We start from the raw sequence: 21509 nt of genomic DNA on the forward strand, positions 1-21509 counted from the left end.
TATACGTTTTTGGACCTTGTGTTTTGTCTAATTACTTATTTGGATCCTGTGTTTTGACAAATTACTTTTTGAACCCTATGTTTTGTAAAATGGTTAAAATAGAACCCTAAACTCATTTTTAATAAAGAAAAAATTGAATATAACAACACAGTTTTTAAGTAGAATGATTTTATTTTTGTTCTGAATTATTAGTTTAGTAAATTATTTGTGATTTTAGTTGAGAAATCATTGACCAAAATCGGGTTTAGGATTTTATTTTAACAATTTTACAAAATATAAGGTTTAAAAAGTAATTTGTCAAAATAAATAGTCCAAACACATAATGGAACAAAACAAATAGTCCAAAAATATATAAACACGTAATTATACTAAATTCATATGACAGACAATGCATACAATCTTTCTCGATGAATGTGCTTGAATAAAATAAATATTTTACATTTTAATCTGCCATACTAATTTCTGACTCCTTTTAGTACTTGACTACTATAGGACTCCTAACATAGCGCTTCCCGTCTGTCCATTTCAATTGTCCAAACACATAATCTTTAGGTTGTCCAACAATTTTTGGCTTCAAAATAATCTCAAAATTCTTTTCTTCACCAATTTTGCTAAATTGTAATGTTGTGGGCTTAACATAAACAGAAACTCCAGCTGGGGCTCTCACATATGCTTTGTAGGTGCCTGGTGGGCCAACATTCTTAACTTTTCTAGTAATGATTGTTGTTGATTGTGAACTTAGATCTGTAACTGTAATGGAAGGGTAGTTGAAATTGCCTAGAGTGAATGATTTGGGACATTTATACGGTTTCTTATAAAATTTCTTAAGCATTGTTTCATTGTAGCCATGGGCACATAAAAAGTTCATGTAATCGTCAATAGTTCTTTCATACACAAGTCCAGGATCCATAGCTCGGTTTGGTTGAATGTGGCCTGAACCATATTCAAAGGGTGTTGCTTTTTTCATGTTCCAATCCAACATCGGTTCATTGTTGTTATCTCTAACTCTTGCTGCAAATAGATTAGCTCGATGAGAAGTAAAGAATAATACCAGTATTTGTCAAATATTCATATATATATATATATAGATTAGCATCACTTTGAGTCCTACCGATGGAGCTCTCAGTGTTCTCGACCTGTGAACAGTTTTTGGCGCGATTTTTTTTTTGCCGCGTATATTGTAGCTATTTAGAGTATCCTGTAAATTTATAGAAAAATCCAAATTATTTACAGTACCGAAAACTAAGTTCAAACATATTATTGCACGCGTAACTAATTATTTTTATACGCGTGGAAAACATATTTGAACCTAGTTTTTGGTACTGTAAACTATTCAGAATTTTCTGAATAAATTGCAGGAAGCTCTAAACAACTACAATATACACGGTCATAAAAAAAAAAATTTGCCGAAAAACTGTTCAAGAGTCAATAACACTGAGCCCCACCGGTAGGACTTAAAGTGAAACCCCTATATAAAAATTATCCATTATATTTGGGCATATGTGAATAAATATACCTGTTGTCATTATAGCTGAATGAATTGCAGCTGGACTCCAATCTGGATGAAGAGTTTTGAGAAGGCCAACGATCCCAGAAACATGAGGGCATGACATTGAAGTACCTGAAATTGTGTTGAATTGGACTCGACGCTTATCAAATATTTCATCAGTTGGTCCAACAGCTCCACTATATGCAGCAATAATATAGACTCCTGGTGCTGTGATATCCGGCTGTGTGTGCAATTGAGAAAATTGGTTAACATTTCTTTATACAAAAATAGTAAAATCTAAATAAGAAAATTTTCAAAGTAGACCTTAAGCACAGCTGGCTGAATAACATTAGGTCCTCTCGATGAGAATGAAGCCATGGCTGGAGCTGGCTTAACTCCAACTCCAGTTTTTGGTCGAGTCATGTAAGCCATGGGAGCCCTAGAATCACAAAAGTATCATAATTATTATGTCAAATTAAATTTATTGTCTTTGATATAAAATCTACAAAGAAATACAGCTTTTAAGATTATTTGTTTGTACTTGGTAGTTTTGAGGTATTCGATCACTAAATTTCCTTGAATAGCATTGAGATGAGATGCAGGGAGCACATGAGCCTCAGGATCTGTTTCATTCCCAATTAAGGGATGATTAACTAGAATCATTCCAACAGCACCTGCAAGAAATGCCTGGTGGCCCTTTTCAAGTTTTGAAGTCTCATCCCCAACATAACAAACCAAAATAGTCCCATTTACATTCTTTGGATTTAGGCTTTTAGGCTTGCAGAACTCCCTGGAAAACACATAAACATACAGTGACGTGTCACTACTTTTTAAAACAGTGGGTAATGTTTTTATAAATGTGATTGGCTAGGCTAAACTGCCACATCACTGTGTGTAATGTTTGAGTGTATATTTTAGGTGCACGTATTATTACTCTTATTTTTTATACTAACCCATAGGTCAATGGATAAAACTTTTGAGATGGCAAGCCGCGTGAAGAAAGACTTGATCCCTGTGATTATATCAAAAAATGAACACTTAATTATATTTGTTTTCATATCAAAAGTTTGAGATACTTCAGGGCGTTTTACGTACCTCAAGGTGTTTTTTATTGCCAAGAGATACATAACTGCTGAACTCACGGTCGACTGTGCTAGCTGCCACGGTTATGGTCCATGGTGATGCATTAGTTACAGTCTTTGGATCATGTCCTTCGTTGCCAGCCGAGGCAACCACAACAATGTTATTCATAACGGCATGAAAACTCCCTATTGAAATCACATCTTCATAAAACTCAATCGGGTGATCACTACCAATAGAGGCCGAGATTATGTCCACACCATCACTTATTGCAGCATCAAAGCCAGCCATAACATCAGCATCGGTGTAAGCAGGTGCATCTTCAGTTTGCAGCCAACCACCAATCTTGTAAGCGGCGACACGGGCTTTGGGGGATCCACCCTTGGCTGTGCCATTCCCATTGCCGAGCACATTTGCTCCAAAGACGAAACTACCACCAGCCGTGGAAAGAGTATGAGTCCCATGCCCATTAAAGTCTCGACTGGTGAAAAAGTTTGCCTTGCGTATATAAGTTTGAAGAGAAGAAGTGTTGAGAGTCTTTAGAAGTGCCATATAGCCCTTGCTAAAGTACTTTGCTCCTATTAGCTTCCTAGAGCATTGGAAAACAGAGAAGAGATTATTTAATTTAAAAAATGTACAGTGACATGTTTAGAAATTTAAATTTGGCTCATTCACCTCTTCATTGGGAAGAGAAAGATTTAAATCTCACCATTTACAGGTTAAGAAATGTAAGTGCAAGAAGCATATATATATTTGATATGCATCAACAAAATTGTCCTTCCATATAGATATGTCGTAGCAATTCATTTCTTATTTTTTTCTTAATTACTTTATTATGTATTGTGGAAAATAAAAAAGTATTATTCAACAAAATTTTGGTATGAAAAAAAGTGCACTTAAGTCTCAAAATAATTAGCTATTTCTTTAAATGATAAGCATGTATATGGTGGTATGGATTTCCCACTCTAATTGGCCCGTATCAATGAGGAACTAGCACGTGTTCTAGCTCCTGCAAGTCAGTAATTAATAGAGAAAAACGGATGAGATAGTAACATAATCACTAGTTTAGTAAGATTGTGTATTTTTGCCAAAAAAAAAAAAAAGTATATAACTACATCAAAGTAAAAATATTGAGTTTTTATGTCAAAAATTTACTTTTTTTTTTAAATTTTATTTTTCATTCAACCATATATATATATATATATAAAAAAAAAAGAATGTGGACCAACCTATTACAGTGGACTTTATCCTTGATGACTGGTTGACAACCTCCATGCCATTTTGATGGAATAGGTCCGATTCCTTCAAACTCATGAAAGCTCTTAGATTCAGGCCAAACACCTACCAAACCAACACTTACTATCCTTAAAAAACACAGATTATTGTCATCTATTACTATATATATATAACAATCATTATATATAATATATATAAGAGTTAGCTAGTGAGATGATAGATCAGTGGCTATAGTTTATTTGATAATGAGTTAATGAAGCATCAAAATATAAATTAGTAAATATTTACCACTATCCAAGTTTGCAATAATTACATCTTCACCGAATCTAGCTTTGTTCCAAATTGATTGATAAGAGACAGCACCACCATTTTTTTCCAATCTAAGAAATTCCCATGAATGAGTTGTGTGGAATTTCTTTCCTTTGCTCAAGAAAACTGATACCACATCTGGATGCTCTATATGTAATAATTAATATTATTAGATATACAACAAAACAATAGAGTTCATATATTTTGCATCACATTGAGTAAAAAAAAAGCTTACTTTGAATCTCTGCAACTTCTGTCTCATCAAGAATTGCAGCAAATCCATTTATATGTCTATTATAAGAGTAAAAGATTGCATCTTTTGCTTTTTCCTCACTGCACAAGAATTATGCATTCATTAAGAAAGAACCAATTAGATATATTTTTTTTTTTTTAAATTTGTGTTTGTCTAGACTTGCCCGAAAATCTTTTTCAGAAATGGTGAGAAAAATCTGCCCTATTTACATTCCTAAAATTAAAAATAAAATAAAATATTGTGTGAGAATGAATTATTATTACCTTCCTAAGTATGATCCAAGAAGGCTGTAATGAGAATTTGTGGCCCTTTCAAGATCTTCTGAGGAAGGGTTCACACCATGTGAATGTGTTCCCAAGTAGACAATATAAGGCTGCATATATACATATAAGAAAAACTTCAGAAAATAGAAGCAAAATGAAAATATATATGTATATATATAAAAATGCATATTTGTATATACTTATATGCCTGCCTTTTTAAGGGCTTCCACCGGTGATTGAAGCAAAATGAAAATAAGAAATATTGAGAGAAGAGAAGATGAAACAACACTACTACATTGTGGGGCCATAGTTTTTCTTTAAAGCATAGATGGAATTGGAGAGTAGGCTGCCATAGTTTTTCCATATTTATAGATAAGAAAATTACATATTTTGCATCTTGTAATTAGAGATGCATATTTTGCATCTTAGCACTCTCCGTTCTGATAGGACTTGTTGTAATTTTTATACATTTTTATAATATATATATATGTATTTTATATATATTTTTATGTGTTATTATAGTATAGTAGTAATTTTTTTAATATTTTAAATTTTATTTTGAATAATGTTTAATATTTTAAATAATAAATATTGTGTAATATTTTAATTTACATATAATTTACTATTTTTATTTTAAAATTTATTTTTTAAATAAATAAGATTTTATGTGGGGATTCCCCGCCCCAATAGAGGATACCCCACCTCGCCTTCGACAAGAAATAAGAGGGCATAAGGCGGAGACAGGATTAAAAATATAAATGAGGACAGGGACGGGGGAGCACTTCCCGCCAATTCCCTGCCTCATGTGCATCACTACTTGTAATCGAAAGAAGGTCCTACATTACTCTTACTTCTATTATTGACTAAGTAAATTAATAGGATTCCTTGTCACTTTAGATGTCCCTATCTTTCCGATGAACGAGGTAAAAGAAAAAAAAATATTCAGAATATTGTATTAATGTGATAAAAAAATTTATTGCTTTTATAATTCACCACTTGATTGGGAATTACAAATTCATTTTTTCTTCCTTTAATTTAAAATACAACAGAATTGATATTGTGTGTATTGTATGTATATCTTCTTTTTTTCTTGGCCTGAAAAAAAAAGAGTTTTATGTTATATTAATAAATTGTTTAAATTAAAAATAAATATTAAAAATTATATAACTAAACCTACATTCTTACTATCATAAACGATCATCTTAGACTTTTGTCACCTCTCATGTAATCTTATCTTTTTATATTGTTGGTATTATGATATAAAAAATATATCTATATATATATTACTTTCACGGTAAATAAATATACCTTTTAGTGATAACTTTTTAGTCACAACATATATTTGTATGACTAAATACTATTTTTAGTCCCAACAAAAAATTATCTCTTATTTTTAAAAAGTACTCTTTAGTAACAATTATTAGTCACAACATATTGAAAGAAGAGAAGCAGAAACAACACTACTACAATGTAATGACGTAGTTTTATATTTTCTTTGAAGCAGAGATAAAGCAATTGCTTTTGTGGAATATAATTTACTCCAACACTTTATTTTGGAAATTGGTTTCAATGAGGGGGCAAAACATTAAGGGGAAAATTACAGTGAAAATATTTTCATAATTTTTTTTTTCTGAGAAATGAGTAAAACTTTTATTGCTCAACAATCTCTTTACAACTCTTTACAACAATAATCAAAGAGCTCCATAACTAGAGCTCAAAGTCTCATACCAATCTCTATCTACTTTACTTGTTTTCTCTCTTTTAAAATGAGAAAACATATTACAAACATCATATTTAATCTTTTTGACTATATTATTTACAGTATAGACTTTTTGCTCCCACAAACTAACATTCCTTGCTTCCAAAATACAATAAACAACAGCATTCATAATAGCCACAAGGAATTCTCTCCTGAATTTTGACAATTTCCTTCTCTTAATGCTCTTCAAACAAGCTTCTATTTAAAAAAAAAAACACACAATTGAAAAAAACACATTCGGTTATTTCACCTCTTTTTTTTTTAGAATTAACTCCGGTGTGAAAATTGTTATTTTGATAGTGATGACAACCATGATAAGAATATGAAAGAGTGGACAAAGGCTCACTCCTTATTATTAGTACACTTACTATAGTGTCACAACTTCTACTTCACATCGTGAAAATATTGTGGGTAACCAACCAACTTATGAAGAGTTAGTTGAACGACTTAATGATACAACTTCCCGCCTTAATGCTACTAACGAACAACTTAGTGTGGTTGTGGATATACTTCGTCATAACAATTTGATGGCACCGCCTCCACCACCTCCAACAGACCAAGCTACAAATGCAAATTTAAGAGAGTCGCCATCTTTTTCAGTTCGGGAGTCACAAGATGATTCTTAGTTTATTTACATTAATTTACTAAGGAATGAACTTTATGAAGTTTTTTTTATTTTGGTAGGGGTAACCTTAAAATGATAACTTTATGACTTATTTTAGTATTGAACATTATAAAGAATTTTAGCATTAAACATTTTATTCTTGTATGGTTATTTTCTAGTTTATTTATAATATAGAACATTTATAAATAACTGTTATTATCTTTTACCTACACATAACCATTAAATTTCAACAAAATATAAATTGTGTAACAGACCAATAAAATAATGCTATGTGGGCTAATAAAATGACACCACGTAGGATGCCATATATGATGCCACGTAGGATGCCACATATGATGCCACATAGGATGCCATGTCATCAGCACATAAAACTATAGAAACCATGTCAGCATACACGTAGGATGCCATGTCATCAAACACGTCATCTGATGACTCATCAATTGATTTATAACTTAGTGGGGTCCACTGATTCTTTTACCTACCAATGTTAATAAGTGTAGGTAAAGACTCTTTCCCCACTAATCTTTACCTACCAATCTCTACCAATTCAATATTTGTAGGTAAACCATATTACCCACCATTAGGCTAGTTTTACCTACACTTACAATTGGTAGGTAAAGACCCCATTTTCTTGTAGTGTGGGAGATGTGGGACACGTGGCACGTCTCCCAGTGGGAGACGTTGGATGTATACGGGGGTACATCCAACGTCTCCCACTGGGAGATGCCACGTGTCCCACGTCTCCCAGTGGGAGACGTTGGATGTCCCCATGGCCACTTCTCAGCCTATTTCCAACGTCTTCCACCATTTTTAATGTCTTCCAATTGTAGTCATTAATAAAAATTTTCAATGTCTTACACCATTAGACATTTAAAACCCCTGATAAGTTTTAATGTCTTACACCAATGGTGTAAGACATTGTAGGGAGTCATTGTATATCAAATTTGTTGTAATGACTGAACGTGCCGAGAATGAAGACAGAAATGCTTTCAAGAATCATGAGCAGTACAAAGATTACACCCACCAGGGAAACCCACTCCCGGAAGGTTGGAAAAGGGGGATGATGAAAGAATTCTTGCAAAAGTTCTCAAAAGGGAGATCCTCCTATTAGATGGACATTGTAGATCTAGCTATAAGGATAGCTGACAAAACTCTGTTTACAAACTAGATCGTGCAAGAGCCAAAGCCCAAAGACTTCGTCATACCAACACTGTCGGTCAGCCTTCAACGAGAAAGGTGATCCCTTGGATCATATCTTTCAATTTCAACAAAAAATGTCCCTAAAAGTCAATAATGAGGCCATTCACTACAAGGTCTTTTCCACTACGTTCCCTAGTCTTGCGCTTCTATGGTTCAGAAAACTACATCCAATGTTCTATCAATGGCTTTGGCGATTTTAGAAAGCAGTTCTTGCAACTATACAACGTCGACCGAGAAGCACCTAATTAAAACTATGGGAGATCTATATCACATTGAGAAAGGTGAGAATGAACATCCAAAAGCATAACTTCAACCTATTATCGATTTACTACACAACATTGACACTGTCATCGTTGCCAATTTGTTCATCAAAAGCATGTGCAAGTTGAATCGCTGTTGTACGAGAACCTCACTATGACCCCATCATACAACCTCAATGACATAAAAATTAGAGTTGGAGGAGTCTTTCGCGTCCTAGAAGCACGAGAACACGCACAGAAGAAGCTGGCAGTGATTTCAGTCCTAGCTGTTAATAACCCTTCTCCACCAACCAAAAAGGACAAGCGGAAGTCAACCAATTTTAGCCAATAAAAGGACTCCAAAAGATCCAAGAACGGAGACGGACCGCCGCGCTATTCAGATTTTGAGTTCAACACTCCTAAAAAAAAGATCTATAAAGAAAATAAAGATCGCCAAATTTGGCGGACCCCATTCAAAATCTAGTCCCCAGCTAACAGAAGAGACAAAAAATATATATTGCATCTTTTATAAAGATCACGGCCACACAATAGTCGAGTGTAAAAGTTTGTACAGACAGATCCAAACACTCATGCAAAATGGGCGAATAACTCAATACATTAAAGTAGCCTCTATTACCAATCCGCCTCTGCCAGTGACCCCAATAACCATTCAAACCGCTGCACCCATATTGCTTGCAGAGGTGACACCTATTAATCATCAGCAACCACTAAAGCAAGTTCCCATAATTCATAGAAGACTCAAGCCAGCTCTTGAAGATGAACGTAAAGCCATGTAAAATTCTTATGTGTCAATTTCAATTTTGCACATTTTATTGTTGTTTTGATAATCTCATCAGACAACTCTCAAAGTTGCTCCTGTAGATTCACAATTTGCACAAACAATTTAAAGTCACTTCCACATATATTTAAGTTATGTTTGTTTAATGACTTAGTAATTATATAAATTGGAATTTCAATTGGTATTAGAGCTGGTTACTAAACTCTTAGTGCGATCCTGTGACATTCCATTTGTCTTGTACCTTGTCATATGAATTTCTTTGTAGAAGGGGGTTCGGGTTCCATAACCCATCCTCCATTACAGAATGACTATAACTATCTCTACTAGAAGGTAAGGATGAAGGCTCTTATCAAATTTCAAGACGAAAAGTCTGTAGATCAATCTTAACTTGCTGGTCTTAACTTGTTGAAATAGATGTTGCGTCTGATAGAACAAAGATAAAATCTGAACTTGAATTGACTGATGTGGAAGATAAATGTTCAAGTTGTAATATATAATAAAACTTTGCATGCTATTTTTAATGTTGTCAGTGAAGAATATACAATGTTAATTTCATCTTGTGAGTCGACCAAACAGGGTTGACAAATTCTTCAAATTCAATTTGAAGGAACTAGTGATGTCAAGTGCTCCAGGCTTGTAATGCTAACCACATGATTTGAAAATCTCAAAATGACTGAAATTGAATCTGAAACTCTCTCACTGAATTTTATGGGAGATAGTTTGATATTGCTAACGAATATTTTTCTTTGGGTAAAAAGTTAATTGGATAACAACACTCTTGTTAGGAAAATTGTTAGAGTTTTTCCTGACATGTTTCAAACAAAACTCACTATAATTGAGGAGGCAAAGGACCTAGAAACCATTAAAGTAAGAGAATTGATGGGCTCTCTCCGAACGTTTGAACTTAACCAACAAATCTTACAAAAGGAGAAACTAAGTGCTCAAAAAGAAATATCCATTGCATTGAAAGTTTCCAAAGAAAAAAAGGTAAATTCAGATGATGAAGGGGATGATGAAATCGCCTTGTTAATAAAAAAACTAAAAAATACATGGAAAAGATAACTAACTAGAAGACCATGTTTAAACCTTAAAAAAGTAATAATTTTTCTAAATTATTTGATTCTAGTAAAAGGTGTGTGAAATGCAGGGAATGTGATGGTTTTGGTCATATTCAATTTGAGGGTGCCAATACTTTAAAGAAAAATAAGCCACTTACAAGTGTGAGATAATTGTTAAAAAATGATGAAATTAAGTGATTGTCAAAAGACCTTGAGCTTATGGAAAAAATGGTAAAAATTCTTACATTTGGATCCACTATTTTTGAAGTTATTCAAAATGCAGGTAAAATAAACAATGCTGGATTAAGATCTAGTGGAACGAATCCTAAATGTAAAGCAATGGATATTAAAAATTGAAAAATTGCCTTGGTTTCCTAAACTGGGAAATCTATGCTATCAACACAGGTTCATGAGGAATCAACTTCGCAATTTGTCCCAACTCTTGGGAATTAGGTAGGTATGAAAGTTGTTTCTCAAAACAACAAATTCATGACATTTAATCCTTTTTGTCATGTGGTGTGAAAGGTCACATTCTCAAATCAAATTATTTTAATCATCATTTTGGAAAGTCAAAACAATTGTTTGAAAAAAAAAACACCCTGCCCAAGAAATTTTGGGTTAGAAAAAATGAATTAAATTGTTTTATTACTATTACTTGTCTAAAAACTCATCCATCTAACTCTTGATGCTTTGATAGTAGATGTTCTAGACATATGATAGGTGTTGAAAGCTTACTTATCAATTTCAAACCTAAAAAATGTGGTGCATTAACTTTTGGCGATGGTATGGATGGTAATATCCTTGGAAAAGTACCCTGAATTTTTAGGGTTACCCAAATTGAAAAATATGTTGCTTGTTGAAGGTCTGAAAGCTAATCTTATTAGTATAAGTCAAATTTGTGACTAAGGATTCCGTGTAAATTTCTCTTGTAATGATTGTCAAGTTGTAAATCAAAATGGTAAATGTGTTTTGAAAGGGTTTAGATCTGTTGACAATTGCTACACACTTAACCAACACTCTCTTGTCACTCAACCACAAGTAATCTGACAAACTTATTATGGCATAAAAAACTTTGTCATATAAATTACGAAAGTTTGAAAAAAAATAGCAAGTGCAGATCTTGTTCGTGGATTACCTAAATTGGGTAAGGAATCCACTAGTAAGTGTGAACCATCCCAATTGGGAAAGCAATTGAAAGTCTCTCATAAAGGTATAACTGACATTCACACTTCAAAAGTTCTAGAATTGTTGCACATAGATCTTATGGGTTCAATCCAGGTGGAAATTATTGATGGAAAAGGTATATATCTTTGTGTGTGTGTTGATGATTTTTCTCACTTTACATGGAGTTGACTTCTTAAAATATAAATTAGATACCTCTGATTCTTTTAAAACTCTGTGTTCTAAATTAAGAGTGCAACATAGGGAAAATTGTGAGAATTAGAAGTGACCATGGTAAAAAATTTGAGAATGTTGTTAATTTGTGATGAATCCAGTAAATCTCTTGGCATAGCTCATGAATTTTTAACTTCCAAAACTCCTAAATAGAATGGAATTGCTGAAAGAAAAAATCATACCCTTCAGGAAATGACAAAGGTAATGTTTAATAGCAAAAAACTTTCAAAAATATTGTGGGCAGAGGCAATTAACATTGCATCCTATATAATCAACTGTGTGTTCTTACGTCCATGTATAAAACACCTTATGAAATTTGGAAAGGTAAGAGACCTAACGTAAGTTATTTTCATGTGTTTGGTTGTATATGTTATATTATTAGGGATCGAGAAAATACTTGTAAATTCGATGCTAAAAATGATTGTGGAGTGTTTTTGGGTTATTCCAATAACAGTAGAGCCTGTCGTGTTTATAACATGAAAACTAAAACTGTTATGGAGTCTCCTAATGTGGTTTTTGATGATTTAAAAGATTCCTCAGAATATTCCAAAGAGAAAATTGAAAGGTTCTTGGAAGAAAAAGAAGAAACCCCTGTTGTGATAGTAGTGGAACTTTTTCCAGTAGCTTTGGAAATTGTTGCACCAGAAATGGAATTTGTTACAATAACATCTGAACGAACAAAATGAGAAATTCCAGAAATCATCTTTGACCCTATTCAGAAGAAACCCTCCACCAGAGTAAAAAAAGAATCATATTTCTGACTTAATTCTAGGTAATATTGAGGAAAGTATGGTCACCGAAATAAGGTATGTCAATCTTGTTCAATTTGAGTGTTTCATCTCCAATCTTGAGCCAAAAATTGTGAAAGAGGCCTTGAATGATGAATATTGGATTAAAGCAATGAAAGAAGAGTTAGAACAATTCACTAGAAATAATGTATATAGTCTTGTACCTAGGCCTAATCATACTAATGTCATAGTTACCAAATGGATTTTTAAAAACAAATCTAATGAGTTTGTTATAATAGATGGAAACGTGGCTAGGTAGGTTGGTGGCTCAGGGATACACTCAAGTATAGGGGGTAGATTTTGATGAAATATTTGCACCTATAGCCAGACTTGATTTGGTTGTTGCCTATATATGTTATCGTTTATACCAAATGGATGTTAAATTCGCCTTTTTAATAAAGAAGTTTTGTGGAACAGCCTAAGGATTTGAAGATCCCTACTTCCTTGATCATGTTTTAAGGTTGAAAAAGGCTCTGTATGGATTGAAACAAGCTCTTTAAGCTTGGTATGAAAGATTAACTTAGTTCTTGGTGTTACGTGGGTGTAGAAAAGGTGGTGTAGATAAAATATTGTTCATAAAAAAATGTAAGTTATGACATTATTATTGCTCAAATTTATGTTGATGATATTGTGTTTGCTCAAAATGTAGTCACATCATCTCTTACCATCAATTGGAGATGAGAAGGATTGGATATATTCCCAAAGACTACTTGAATAAAACTAAAATAAAGAAGTAAATAACAATGATGATCTAACTTTTTTATTACTGAAAGAACTTTTCACTCTTCAATAATATTACATAAAACGAAAATGACAAAAAAAACATGTATTATAAATATAAATACCCTTGAATCTAATCTTCAAAATATTGTACATGATATTAAGTTATACTACTTTATTATATATCTTCTAGTACTTGACTACTATAGGACTCCGGACATAGTGTTTCCCATCTGACCATTTAAGTTGTCCAAACACATAGTCTTCAGTCTTCTTGGCAACCTTTGGCTTCAAAATAATCTCAAATTTCTTTTCCTCACCAATTTTGCCAAAAGTCAAGCTGGTAGGTTTAACATATATAGAAACTCCAATTGGGGCCCTTACATAAGCCTTGTAAGTGCCTGGGGCACCAACATTCTTAATTATTCTAGTAACTATCACAGACGGTGAACTAAGATTGGTAATCACAATCGAAGGGTAGTTGAAGTTGGCTATATTGAATGAGGTGGGGCATTTATATGGCTTCTTGGTAAATGTTTTCAGCATTGTTTCATCATAGCCGTGAGCACATAAAAAGTTTAAATAATCATCAATAGTTGTGTCATAGACAAGCCCAGGGTCCATTGCTCGATTTGGTTGGATATGGCCTGAACCATATTGAAAAGGTGTTGCTTTTTTTCTATTCCAGTCCAACAGTGGTCCCTTGTTGCTATCTTGTATTCTAGCTGTAAATAATTATAACTTTAATGAGAGATAAAGAATTTTATAAGACAAGTATTTGTGGAATATACATATGTATGTATATGTAAAATTAACCTGTTGTCATGATCGCCGAATGAATGATGGCAGGACTCCAATTTGGGTGAAGGGTTTTGAGAAGACCAACAATCCCTGAAACATGAGGACATGCCATTGAAGTTCCTGACATTATGTTAAATTGGACCCGACGTTTATCAAATGGTAGTTGATCACTTGGGCCGAAAGCTTCAGGAAACGCTGCAAGAATATTCACTCCTGGTGCTGTGACATCCGGCTGTAAAGGTGATAATATGGAGAAAGTTATTTAACATATCATTAAACCAAAAAAGAAAAAAGAAAAAAAAGAGCTTGGAAGGTAGACCTTGAGCAAAGCTGGCTCAATGACATTAGGTCCTCTGGATGAAAATGAAGCCATGATTGGGGATGGCTTTACTTCTACTTCAGTTTTTGTCCGAGTTATGTAAGCTTTAGGGTTTCTGAAGTAGTCTCAAAAGTATCATGAGTTAAAGTGAAGCTAAAAATATTATCTTGTTGTAAAAAAAAAAAGATAAAGAAAAGAAACATACAAGGAAATAAGTCACTACCTAGTACTGTTGAGATACTCGTATACAAATTTTCCTTGAGTGCCATTGAGATGAGATGAAGGAAGAAGATGAGGATCGGGATCATTGTCATTAAGCAAGATATCATTAATTAGAACCACTCCTACAGCACCCGCAATAAAAGCTTGGTGACCCTTTTCAAGGGGTGAACTTCCATCCCCAACATAACAAATCAAGATCTTCCCCTTTACTTTCTTTGGATCAAGGCTTTTCGGCAAACATTTTTGACTGAATAAAATATATATACAACTATTAAATAATAATAATACCAGTATGATTTTTTCCAACAAGATTATTGTTAATATTATTTATACTTACGCAGATAAAGGATCTACTTTAGCAGCTTTTGACCCGCTGATCAACGGATAAAATTTTTTAGATGGCAAGCTACTTGAGGAAAGGCTTGATCCCTACCATACGAAACTTTTATTACAAAACATGAAATCAAACTTTGATAGACTTATAAATTATTTTTACCTTAAGTTGCTTCTTGTTTCCAAGAGTTACATAACTATTGAAGTCACGGTCGATTGTACTAGCTGCCACAGTTAATAACCACGGTGACACTTTACTCACAGTCTCAGGATCAGGTCCATTGTTGCCAGCTGAGACAACCACAACAATATTATTCATAATAGCATGAAAACCCCCAATTGAGATTGCGTCCTCAAAAAATTCTTGAGGGGCACCACCAAGAGAGATGGAAAGCACGTCAACACCATCACTTATTGCCTCGTCAAATCCTGCCATAATGTCAGCATCAACGCACGGTATGCCATTGATTGGAGTCCAACAAACTTTGTAAGCGGCGACGCGGGCTTTGGGAGAGCCACCCTTTGCAGTGCCGTTTGCATTGCCAAATATATTTGCACCAGGGACAAAGCTTCCCCCAGCTGTGGAAAGAGTATGAGTCCCATGCCCATTATAGTCATCCCGACTAGTGAAAAAGTTTTTGTTGAGTGTAGAGGCGTTGACGGTCTTTAGATATGCAAGATAACCTTTATTAAAGTACTTTGCTCCTATCAGCTTCCTAACAAATGGAAAATGGTGTATTAGACTATGGTGTCTCACATGGAATAAGTGTAAAATTATTGAACCATTAATAAGAACATGTGTAACTCCACTAATCACCAATTGGTTTTTAGATGGAGCGTCATGATTCTTGTCATGGTATCAAGAGCCAATTGCATTTGATCCACACCAATCCAAAGAGTGAGCAAAGTTGCATGAGATCCACATAGTGCGAAAAGACAAAATAGGCCACTTGTGATCAGGTGATTCAAGATGAGCGAAAAAATCACCACCATCTTGAGGGGGAATATTAGACTATGATATCCCACATAAAATAAGTATAAGAATATTGATGGAGTCTCATGATTCTTGTCATGGAGAAAAGTAGTAATTTTTTAATACTATAAATGAATAGTGGCATTTGGTTGCATTTTTTGCTTATTACAATAGTAAGGAATTAATATATGGATGAGAATGTTACAATTTGTTACTAACATGCACTATACATAAATTTCACATGAATAAAATATTACACATCTATACAATTATACATACATATTAAGTTATCAAAACTTTATCTCATGTTTGATACAAAAGAAAAAAAGTTAATTGTATAGAATTTAAAAAAGAGTAAATGGTGGCTAAAATACGTTTTCAAAATGTTGCACTTTTATACCTAACCATTTTTTTTGCGGTAAATAATATACTCAATGTCTTGAAAATGTTGCACTTTTATACCTAAACTTTTTTTCCCGGTAAATATACTCCATGTTCTTAAAATGTTGCACTTTTATACTCTTATTTTTTTTATTTTGATAAATAATAAGAAAGTGGCGGAAAAATATAGGATTTTAATTATTTTTTAAATTTTAAATTAAACAATAATAAATATTTTATTAAAATTATTTAAAATAATTAAAAACTTATATATTTTCATCAATTTAACATAAGTTTTTGAAAGAAAAGAAGTAAAGCAAAAATGTAAGTTGTAATTATTTTGATTAATTTTAAGAATCTTATTTCTTTTTATTATTTTGAAAGTGAAAATAATTTAAAATTTTAAAAATAACTAAAATCCTATATTTTTCCTTTACTTTCTTATTATTTGTCAAAATAATTAAAAAAGTAAGTATAAAATTTTAACATTTTAAAAATATTGGATATATTTACTGCAAAAAAAAAAGTTTAGATATAAAAGTGCAACATTTGAAGATATTGAATATATTTACCGTAAAAAAATGGGTATAAAAGTACAACATTTTAAAAATATTAGATATTTTAGTCGTCATTTTGTGAATATTGTGAAATTAGAGCACAATTTTCTTATGCTGAAATTTTCTATATATAATAAAGTTTAATAAATGCTTTCATGTAGTGTATAGATTTTATACCCTACGGCAGAAAACAAACTCCATGTGAAAAACATTGTTAGTAATAATAACAGAAAGTGGAGATAAAAGGACCAACCTATTACAATGGATTTTATCATCAATGACTGGTTGACAACTTCCACGCCACTTTGATGGAATAGGCCCAATCCCTTCATACTCGCTAAAGCTTTTTGATTCAGGCCAAACACCTATAAACAAACTCTCACCCCTCTTAAAAATAAAAGGAATATTTTTTCTTAAATACATAATTTTTTAGTTTTTTTTTTTATCAAGAAGGAAATGAGCTTCATTAATCAACCAACCAATACACCTAAACAAGACAATAACCCCACAAAAACCGTGCAAACAGAGGTAATAAAAACAACCCACCCAAACTAATTACATTGTAATCTTGTCTATAAATCTCTGTTACTATAAAGTTAATTTTTTATTGTTCTTAATTTTTTTTAAAAAAATATTTACTCAAATTTTTAAAAATACAATTTTCAAAGTTTCATATAATTATAAAAACATGGTCTTAAGAAAAAAAACTTAAAAATTACTCACTGCATCAAACTAAAATAAACTTAAAACAAAATACAAAAACACAATATTTACCAGAACAACTAAACATAAAAATGAAAAAATTTACTTAAAATCATAAACTTGATATAAAAAATATTTAACCATAAAAATGTAATATTTTAACAAAATTAAGTATTTTCTGTAAAAATTTAAAAATAAAAATAAAAACTATAATTTTATTAGGGACCAATTATGCCATTATTATAGTATAAGAAGAAAATAAAGTATAGTTATAATTAAGATAATATATTTTTGTCTTGCTAATATATATACATATATAAAGAGAATAGACGAGTAAGCGAAATATATACCACCGTCCAAATTTCCAATAATTACATCTTCACCAAAGCGTGCTTTGGTCCAAATAGATTGAGAAGCAACGACTTCGTCATTTCCTTCCAATCTAAGAAATTCCCATGAACGAGTCGTGTGCAATTTCACTCCTTTGCTCAAGAAAATTGATACCACATCTGGATGCTCTGTATTAATTATTATTATTATATATAATTAAACCAGTTGTATATTTAAAAAAAAAACAATTGTTTGAAATATTTAAAAATAGAACACGTGAACATTTGACCCGCTAAACCCGCAAATTCGACCGACCCGCAATCCGAAAACCTATTTTTTGGGAAAACCTGTTGGATTTGGATTAAATCCGATCCGAACCTGAAAAAAGTCAGGTCGGGTTCGGGATTGAAATTTGTTAAAACTCGAGTTCGGGTTCAAACCCGAAATCCGAAAAAAATGGTATTATTGAAAAAATGTGTAAAAAAATAGCATTTTTGAAAATAAGTGTAAAAAATAGTATTTTTGAAAATTTTGGTTTTTCAGCCCAAAACCCAATTGGCCCAGCCCAACCCAAAATTCAAAAATAAAATTATATTTAAAAAATGGTATTCTTGAAAAAAAAATGTAAAAAATGGTATTTTTGCAAAATTTGGCTTTTCAGCCCAAAACACAGATGGCCCAGTCCAACCCGAATCAAACCCAAATAAAACCCAAAAATTTCGGATAGGTTTTGGTACCATTTTTCTTAACCCGAAACCCGAAAATCCAACTCATGTGTACCCCTACGTAATATGTTGTATAATATGTTGTATGCTGCATGAAAAGAAAAGACAAATGACTTACTTTGAATTTCTGCAGCTTCTGCCTCATCAAGAATTGCAGCAAATCCATTAATATATTTATTATACGAGTAAAAGATGGCATCTTTGGCTTTTTCCTCACTGCACAAGAAAATTAAAGAATTATATTTTCATTTTATGAGGAAAATAAAAAGAGAAAAGATGTATGAGATATGATTATTACCTTCCTAAGTATGATCCAAGAAGGTTGTGATGAGAATTTGTGGCCCTTTCAAGATCATCTGAGGAAGGGTTCAGACCATGCGAATGTGTTCCCATGTAAACAATATATGGCTGCATGCATACACATATTGTAACATAAATCTTCAGATTGATTGAATAGAAGAGAAAAATATAACAGATTTAATATATTTACATGGAACGACTACAACGCATCTTTTTTTTTTAACACCGGTGCATCCTTTTTCTATTTTCGGCACCTGGATAGCTATAATACACACATTCATATAAATTAGTTTGGGATTATAACTATTCAGGTGCCGAAATAGAAAAAGGATGCACATGTGTTGCAAAAAAAAGGATACGTTGTAGTCGCTCCCTATATTTATATATATATATATATATGAATTATATTCTTGCCTTTTTAATGGCTTCCACGTCCGGTGATTGAAGCAAAATGAAAATAAAAAATATTGAAAGAAGAGAAGAAGAAACAGCACTACTACAATGTGGTGCCATATTATTCCTTTGAAGGAGAGCTATGGAATTGTAGAGAAGGCTTTGGTTTCAACTCTATTTATAGACAAAGCAATTAACTACATCTATAGACTTTCCATTATAACTATAGTACATCAATAATTTAATTTTGTGGAATTAATATTTACTGATCCAGTACTTTCTTTTGGATAGTGGGACATGGAATACCAGGCCTAGGGAAAAGTACCATGGTAAAACTACAGAAAATATTCTTGTGCCAAAAATATGACTTTTTTGAAGATATGTGATATATATTTGAAATGTGATGAGAATCCAAACACTAAAAAGATATATAGCTTGAATTTTAGTGTCTCAAGTGATAAAGAAAAATTAATATGGATCATTACACATATTTTATTTATTTATTTATTTATTTATTATTCATCTTATTATAAGTATATTTTTTAAACTGGCATTAAATTTTATTTTCTAACTATAGGAAAGTTTAATTAATGTCAGTTAAATAATATATATATATACATATAAGAAGGATATTTTTTATTGACAAAAATAAAAGGGGGACAAATTTTAATTTGTGTGCTGTATTTTTGTAGCACATATATTTATAAGTGTAGGGTTTTAGATAAAGTGATGATGTGCGATGCATTTTGATTTTTTGACAGGACTCAATTAACGTTAAATAATAGAATTAAAGTAATTATTTATTAGATTCCTTGTCACTTTAATTTGAGATATGGGTCCAAGACTCTTTGTTCACCTAAACTGTTTATAATTGAATCAATTAAATTGATTGATATGGAATAATTGTACCATAATGTTTTAAAAGTATGTTAATTGCTTTCATTTTTCTTCATCATCTAAAGTATGTAGTGTCGGTTAAAACTTAAGATATACACAAGCCTAAAATGAAAAAATTGTTTATATCGTTACTAAAATGTTTGTGGCTAGAAGTAAATCAGTTATAAAAGTTACAATTTATTATAACTAAAACTAGGCATTAGTAATAAGTTGTGAATTTTTTTTAGTCAGTGTTAGCATGATTTAAGTAATAAGTTTGATCTTAACATTTAAGTCATGACAAAAATACTCCGACAATCAAGTTACATCCTACCAAACATATTAGACCAAACATATTTACATCCTACCAGCACCTCAAAAAAGGCCTGAATTTTGATGTTCTAATTACAATTGATCCAGCCAATTCAAATCACTAGTTGTGAAGCCTTTGCCTGTGATGTCTTTTATCCTATATTTGACCACATTTTTAATATTTTGTACAAGTAAAACTGCCTGTTTACATTTAAGTTGCCATAACACTTCATTCCTATTTAGCCAGAGCTGATAGCACATAGCAGCCAGAGTGACTGTGAGCACGCCTTTCTTGAACTTGCTATGCCTTATATTGCTCATCAATCCATGGATCGAAGTAGCTGGTGTCCTCCATTTTAGCCAATTCTTTACTTCTGTTAATACTCTACTGCTGTACGTGCATTCAAAGAAAAGATGTTGTATGCTCTCTACAGCAACTTCACACACTACACATTCCACCTCTTGACATATATGAAACTTCTGTAACCTCTCTCTAACTGGCAGTCTTCCACACATGATTATCCAAACACAGAAATCTATGTTTTGGTACCGCTGTGTTATCCCAAACCAGATGATGCCATATGACCTTGCTCTGTATTGGACATAAAAATCGATAGCCTTTTTTTATCTGGTATGCTTCAGACTGAAATTCCTGAGTATCCACCAGCTGTTTGAAGCTATTTTTGACATTGACAATTTGCTTCCAGTACCAGCTACTTGCTGATGGAGCTTCATAACTCCACCAGTCAGCTGTACCCAAGTATACATGGTGAACCCACTTGATCCAAAGATTGTCCTGTTTTGTTGCCACAGCCCATATATATTTCCCTATCGCTTCTTTATTCCACTCTAGGACATTTCTAAATCCCAATCCACCCTCCTTTTTTGATTTACAGAGTGTTTCCCAACCAACCAAGCCAGGCCCCAAGAACTTGGACTTTGCTTTCCATAAAAAGGCTCGGCAAATAGCATTTATTTTCTGCAGCACTCCTTTGGGCAAAATCATGATCTAAGACCAGTATGAACTGATTGTGAGCAAAACTGAATTAATTAAAACAACTCTACCTGCATA

General features: G+C 32.4%; 2 protein-coding genes across 2 annotated transcripts; both read right to left on the minus strand.

The window, feature by feature from the left end:
- Positions 1-348: 348 nt before the first annotated feature.
- On the minus strand, positions 349-4953 carry LOC133783459 (subtilisin-like protease SBT5.4). Its single transcript, XM_062223089.1, has 11 exons — positions 4843-4953; positions 4631-4740; positions 4350-4447; positions 4094-4261; positions 3799-3910; positions 2585-3158; positions 2443-2501; positions 2031-2279; positions 1814-1928; positions 1517-1730; positions 349-1011 (listed from the first exon to the last, which is right to left on the minus strand). The coding sequence occupies exons 1-11, from the start codon at positions 4936-4938 to the stop codon at positions 473-475; spliced, it is 2334 nt and encodes a 777-aa protein (XP_062079073.1). The 5' UTR covers positions 4939-4953; the 3' UTR covers positions 349-472.
- An 8367-nt stretch (positions 4954-13320) lies between these two features.
- On the minus strand, positions 13321-21443 carry LOC133786150 (subtilisin-like protease SBT5.3). Its single transcript, XM_062225361.1, has 11 exons — positions 20988-21443; positions 18855-18964; positions 18675-18772; positions 17852-18019; positions 17053-17164; positions 15052-15604; positions 14893-14984; positions 14557-14802; positions 14334-14448; positions 14030-14246; positions 13321-13938 (listed from the first exon to the last, which is right to left on the minus strand). Exons 1-11 carry the CDS (start codon positions 21441-21443, stop codon positions 13403-13405), a joined length of 2703 nt encoding a protein of 900 aa, XP_062081345.1. The 3' UTR covers positions 13321-13402.
- Between the last annotated feature and the right edge of the window lie 66 nt (positions 21444-21509).

Source organism: Humulus lupulus, chromosome 6 (assembly GCF_963169125.1).
Source record: "Humulus lupulus chromosome 6, drHumLupu1.1, whole genome shotgun sequence".
NCBI classification, from domain to species: domain Eukaryota; kingdom Viridiplantae; phylum Streptophyta; class Magnoliopsida; order Rosales; family Cannabaceae; genus Humulus; species Humulus lupulus.

Coding starts and splice junctions, on each gene's coding strand:
- LOC133783459 (XM_062223089.1), bottom strand. CDS start 4,938: ATGGCCCCACAATGTAGTAGTGTTGTTTCATCTTCTCTTCTCTCAATA. Junction 2,502..2,584: donor GCAATAAAAAACACCTTGAG/GTACGTAAAACG, acceptor ATATAATCACAG/GGATCAAGTCTTTCTTCACG. Junction 1,012..1,516: donor TTCAGCTATAATGACAACAG/GTATATTTATTC, acceptor ATCTATTTGCAG/CAAGAGTTAGAGATAACAAC.
- LOC133786150 (XM_062225361.1), bottom strand. CDS start 21,443: ATGATTTTGCCCAAAGGAGTGCTGCAGAAAATAAATGCTATTTGCCGA. Junction 17,165..17,851: donor TATTGGAAATTTGGACGGTG/GTATATATTTCG, acceptor GTTTGTTTATAG/GTGTTTGGCCTGAATCAAAA. Junction 15,605..17,052: donor GATAAAATCCATTGTAATAG/GTTGGTCCTTTT, acceptor TCCATTTGTTAG/GAAGCTGATAGGAGCAAAGT.